Genomic DNA, 6187 nt, shown 5'->3' with positions numbered 1-6187 from the left:
AATCATTCTTACACAAGCTACCACTGCTAAATCCTAACTGACTAAATTGTATTTTAGTTTAATATAGTTTGAAACCTAGTAATTTCCATCGAAGTTTACACCACGGTCTGCGTATTCTTATCCTTTAATGGATAGAGTAAGTTAAACCGTGACGCCACATCAAAGAAGTGGCATACGTAACTGTCGCCTGTGTGCTCGGACGTGGGGTAGGTCAACCAGATCAATGATGACCCTGCGCCATGGAACATCTTCAGTCACACTTTTAAGCTGTGCGAACCCAAAGCTGATTTGATTGAGATCACAGTCTGTACATGACTGATATACTCTGTCAATTAAAGTTGCCAGCTTAGGGTGCGCGATCCCATTTTGCTTAGCATCTGGTGCTTCAGCTTATGGGTTTGCGTCAACCAAGTAAGAATGTTTTCATCATTCTGCTCCTCCAGAATAAAGGTAGGGTGTTGAGAATCCACTTGCGTGGTCTCTAAGTCTGTAGTGTTTCCAGACTCCTGTCCTGCTTTTGCATGAGTGTCATAAGTGCGCTCATGCGCGTTAGATACACCTTACGTATTAAATAGTCGCATTATATGTGTATACGCTTCAGGATTGTCTTTCATTAATCCCTTTGAAAATAATGTATGAAAGACCTCGAGCTTTAGCTAGAGACTGACGCTTCTTAACAGTGTCATTAGTAGATTGTATTTCTTGTGCACAGACTTTAAATACTGTGTTGCCTTTGAACTGCTTAACGTTCAATTGGGTAGAGAGTGGAATCTCTGATTCTTTGACTTTGTTAAGGAAGGTCTCAATAGGGGACCATTTGGTTGTTCCAATGGGACCTATACGACATATAATAGTATGTCTCCAGGGCGTCTTCTGGACAGCTCGGGTACCTTGATATAGGAAAGTATCTACTTTCCTATCTAAATATATTGGCTCGTATTGAATCATGCTGATCAATTTATTGAGCCATGGATCTTTACTCCGTACGCCTCAGTAAAATACCAAACATAAAAAGTTGGTCTAGTTCTATTAATAGAGCTATATTTACTTTCCAATTTTATTTATATCTGAATACTTCGGTAGCGAGATGGCTCAACTGAATATAGGTTTCTAGGGACTATTAACGTTACCTAGTTGATCCTCCGATAAGCCAACCAGATGTACCAGTCTGATGAAGGCTAAGTCGGTAATTCTTGATAGTGGCAAGTTATTGGTTAAGACAATAACTAAGAACGTCAAGAGTATTTTTCTTTTTTATTTATTTATTCTAAAGATAGGATTTTATGAGTCTATCGGATTCGCCCCAGAAAAGAGCGACAACGAAACACTAAATATCGATATTTACACGATATATAGAATTTACCTACGCGTTTGTTTATTCTAAGGCATTAGTATCGCCTTGATTAGACCGAATCTTACAGCCCGTGATACATCATGCATTTGTTCAACTGAGTATTATCGCCAGTGATGATGCATACGAAGAGTATCACGGTAGTACGCTCTCCTCGCAGCGTAACATAACCAAGCTGTATTCGGTATGTATCAAGATGTATGTATGTATCAGAATATGTATGTATATCATACATACATACATATTCTGCCTTGTTTCACTATGTCACAATCATCATCTATACGTGCTAGTTCATATAAAATTCGTCATGAGGAAATCGGTAGCTATTCTATTACAATCTAACCTCAGCAGCTGATCCTACCAATGCATAGTTTTCATGTGGCTTATTTGTGAACGTTGCCAATTGTATGGAGATAACACCAAAAGTGCCAGGATAGGCTCATTGTCACATCGATGTCGTTTTCAATTTATTCTCTAAAAACCTATTTCATAGTTATTTTTTAGTCAGCCCATAAACTTGTACATGAAAATTAAAGGTGGAATGTTAACTTCTTTCCAACCATAAATAATATTTATTCAGTCGACACTCGTCAATTGCACTAGGGTCATCGCGACGCCTCCGCCAGTTTGGTCGCCCAGTTTGTACATACTATCGATGATAGTCCATACAATCGTTATATTTATACGCAATATCGAATTCGGCTATCGAATCGTATAGTTCCGAAGTCCTTTGTGTCTACCTTTACAAACGACTACGAACCGCGCTAACGCAAATTAGAAAGCAACGATTGGAGACAATATGTAAGGAGTAGCGCGTTGATCGTCCCCCATCCTGATACTCATTTATTTTTACTCAACCGCCCGGTCACCGTCTTATATCAGTTGTCAATTTCTGAGAGACCCACTAGTCCGGTACAATCTTTAAATGCAACTCTTTGAACCTCACCGTTTTATATCAGTTGTCTATTTCTGAGAGGCCCACTAGTCCGGTACAATCTGTAAATACAACTCTTTAAACCGCCTGAGCCTTTTTGATCTAAATATTAGATATAGCGTGAAGAGGGTGTTTGTTAGCTCGGTGTTCTTCCGATTTTTTTTTCGGCTGTAGGGTTTTAATTCGTGGTGTTAATCGATAAATGAATTATAATCTATGGTTTTATCCATTTTGTTGCTTGACGATTAATTTTGAATTGTATAGTGTCCTGAATAATAGTCGATTGAATATCGAAGGCGCAGAATCAATACAACTGGACAACTTGCGCATACTGCAACGAAGACTCAAGAAATTTCTGAGAGTATATAGCACATGTACAAGTGCAGCACTCTTTTGAATATATTAAATTTCAAATTCTCTCCAGTTTCACTCGTTGGTGCCGTTCCACAGATTCAACAGAAAATGAAAAATGTTGTATACGGCGCTTAAATTTGAACATAATTTTACAATTGTTACCCTCAGTTTACGCCACGCCATCTGATACAACATCTAAGAAAGTCTGATAGATAGCTGTTTTGGATAAATTATATGGTTGGGGGGGTTTAGGGTTGTAAAATGTGCGAGATGGAGGTATATGTCCAGTTATGAGGAGACATAGATCCGTCTCCAAATTTACCATATTCAGTCAAATTTTGAGCGCACTCGACGCAAGGGAAGACAATCAAGGCCGACGAAGTCAACAGTAACGATAATGATGAACGATCAGCGAGCAACAGGAAGCGCACCAGGCGGACAAATTGGCCAAGTTTCACTGATACCGAGGGACACTCCCACTTTTTCCACCTAGATGCATGCTCCGCCCACACGCCAGAGGGATATGGACCAAAGACTCGGGGTAGAGCCTTCGTTGAGATGCGTTTTACTAAGCCAAGTCAAGATAAATCTTGTACTGTAAGATGTCACTTTCCACTCATACGCAAGCTCAGAAGCACATATTTGGGAGGCTGTAGCGCATCTAAAGACCAGTTAAACAAAAAAATCAATTCCAAAACCCACAACCACCGAATCAAAATACTGAGTTTTGAGTCCGGATCCAAATATTCTTGATATTAGTCATCAGAAATATTACAGGCAGATCCGGTAAGCTAAACCGGAACCCAGCGTGTGAGAGAAACACTCACGTAGATGCCCGAGTCTAGTGAATTAGAAAACACAAATGAAGACTCAGTTCGGTTCTCACAGACGAAGGACCTTTTCTAGCTGAGATAAGCGTATTTTAGAAGAGGTCTATTGTTTTCTTTGGACGTACCTTTCCAGATACTCTCTACACTCTACACCTTTCATGGTCACCATCAGGATGTCCAATTCCCAAATATTCTGTGTTCGAACACTGTTCCCGAAATCCCTTACTACTCATACGGGCTCTAGTAAAAACTTGCCAGTGAAGATTTTGGCTGTTCATATATTGTAGTAGTTGGACGTATGAGGCACCACACATGCACGAAAAATAAAGCGGCCGATTTGTATCAGATGGATTCTGCGCTTCCCTTGTCGCATTACATCAACCAAAATGATATTGAAGACTATTCACATAATTCAAAGTATCTAGTCATGACTTGTACTGAAATTATACCTGATCCATATGCCGCCCATCATAATAGAACCAAAATATAATCTCAGTCCCTATCTTATGCTCTTGTAACCCTCTATTTCTTTTTATAGGATGATAGCAGTGCAAACGTCGGGAAAACTGACGAGACTTCACAACCGCAATGTAGCCGATTGCTACACTAAAATCCACCAAGCTAAGAGCCAGCAAGCAAATACTGAGTTTTCCTTACATAGTAGCTTTTGTAAACCAATATTGCGCCAACCGGCACAACAGTTGAAAATCCGAAGGAATTTCGCGCTCCACTTTCTCAGCTAACGGGCAACGACATGGCGAAAAACCTCACCCCATTGGTACAAGATCCTCACGTTTTTTTTGTGAAGTACTTCAACCAAGCCAAATTGAATAAGCCTAAGTCAGCTCTGAGTGCTAGTCTTGTGAATCTCAGGCGACACATTTCAAGCTGTGCGCGATTGGAAACCATACTATACAGGCATAGAAGGTCTGAGTATCTATAGAGAGCTAATATTGTAAGTGTCAAGCTATTGCAGTAGAGATATGATTGAAAAGTATACTGAGTTTAGCACAGGAATTCCTCCAGGCTGGTTTATTAAGCAATTGGCTTGCGAAATACATATTTAATCGATTCCAACTTTCCGGAGCATTGTGTTAAGCCTGTAGATCAACTTATTACCAAACGACCTTTTTTCACGCTGTTGGGCAAAATCAAATCACGCAATCACATTTTGTGTTAGTGTGGTTGCGTCTGGAAATCGATTCTGCAAATGTAAATCTTCGCACGATATTCCTGGCGGAAGTGAAGAAGGTACTTTTGTGTGAAAGTACTTCCTGGTTCTTAGGTCGGAACGGCAACAATCACAAATGATTTTTTCAGGGGTCATATATAGACCATATACTACAGCGAATTGTCGTAAAAGGGCAAAACACGAATCTTTGTTCACAAAATTCAACTTGAACTTGCGTGGCAAGTCCCTGTCAAAATCATTGAACTCAGCCGGTTTGTAATAGTTCTCAGGAAATTCTTTGTCACGCTTCCATGCAGCAACATCAAAACTGCTTCGTAATGTTTTGCACCATGTGTTTGCCCATTCCTGACTACGTCGCCACCGTACAATCTTGAATCATCTAAGTGTTCGACAAATGAACAAAACTAAAATAGTACGAAAAATTTAGCCAAGAAGCGTTTTAAAATTAGTGAGAAAAAAAAACATATCTGAAAGAGGTTCAATTGCAAGTTATGGCTTTATTGCATTGTGAAATTTGGTCGCACCCAGACATACCACAACCTATCCTATTCAAACTGAGGTTTAGTCCCTTGGTAATTATATATGTTCGTCCATCACAAGGGTACATAACCCAAAAACATCAAGGCTCTGCAGCAGCAGCGTCAACTACCCACTCCTCACACATCTCGACATACCAGTCTTCATCCTCAACAAGAAAGTGCCGGAAATGCCAATCGGTCTCTAAATCGAGGTTATCCGCCATACTATTGGGAGTGGCCCAGATGCGCGCTGGAACCGACTTTCCATCAGTCGTACGTACATCTACTACACGCCTGTCATATCCTGGATCCTCGAACTGATCCAAAAGCTTCAGCTCACTCGAGGTGAGGTTTAACAGCAAGATTCCGACCACCTCTTCATCTACCGACAGATAGGTGAACAAATGAGTTACTTCATGTACGGCTTTATAGTACAATCAGAGGCCCGATACATCTGACACCACTACCCAGACTCAATATTCGTCGCATATATAGAGTAGGCAAGATATGAAAAGCTTTGTTTACTTAATATTGAGTGACATGTATCGGAATCTGTCTCGAAGATACGAATCTATGTATACAGGTCATGTCTACCAGATTTTAATCAGCTACAATAAACTAATGCGAATTGTCACGATTCAAAAATACAGTATAACTCCTATGTGCAAACAAGCATTTGCGAACTTTCACTAGCATACTAACAACTTTGTAAAACAAATCGGTTTGAAAAAAAAAAGCTTTAAAGACGTCCTCGATACAGGTTTCGGACAACATCTGCCTTTACATACAAACACGATATGTGCATTTTGCAGTTGAGTGTGAACGTGAGTAAATACAATATGGACAGATCAGACATCGTGTCACGAAACGAAAATACAATGCGCAATAGAGTTTTAAATCGAAGGTAATGGCCAAAGCAGCTAAATGAAGACAACCTCCACCTGCCACCAAATTTCGCAAAGATGCAAACAAATCATTTTCCAAAGACGCTACACAAACGCAAAAAGA

General features: G+C 40.0%; 1 protein-coding gene across 1 annotated transcript; it reads right to left on the bottom strand.

Annotated features, from left to right (window-relative positions):
- Positions 1–4584: 4584 nt before the first annotated feature.
- SARC_03278 (hypothetical protein) lies at positions 4585–5984 on the bottom strand (the record flags this gene model as incomplete). Its single annotated transcript, XM_014302931.1, has 2 exons — positions 4585–5561; positions 5972–5984. The coding sequence occupies 2 exons, from the start codon at positions 5982–5984 to the stop codon at positions 5281–5283; spliced, it is 294 nt and encodes a 97-aa protein (XP_014158406.1). The 3' UTR covers positions 4585–5280.
- Positions 5985–6187: the final 203 nt, after the last annotated feature.

Source organism: Sphaeroforma arctica (assembly GCF_001186125.1).
Source record: "Sphaeroforma arctica JP610 unplaced genomic scaffold supercont1.164, whole genome shotgun sequence".
Lineage (NCBI taxonomy): Eukaryota > Ichthyosporea > Ichthyophonida > Sphaeroforma > Sphaeroforma arctica.
Note: the sequence above shows the minus strand (reverse complement) of the source record. Positions and strands in the feature narration are given on the sequence as shown.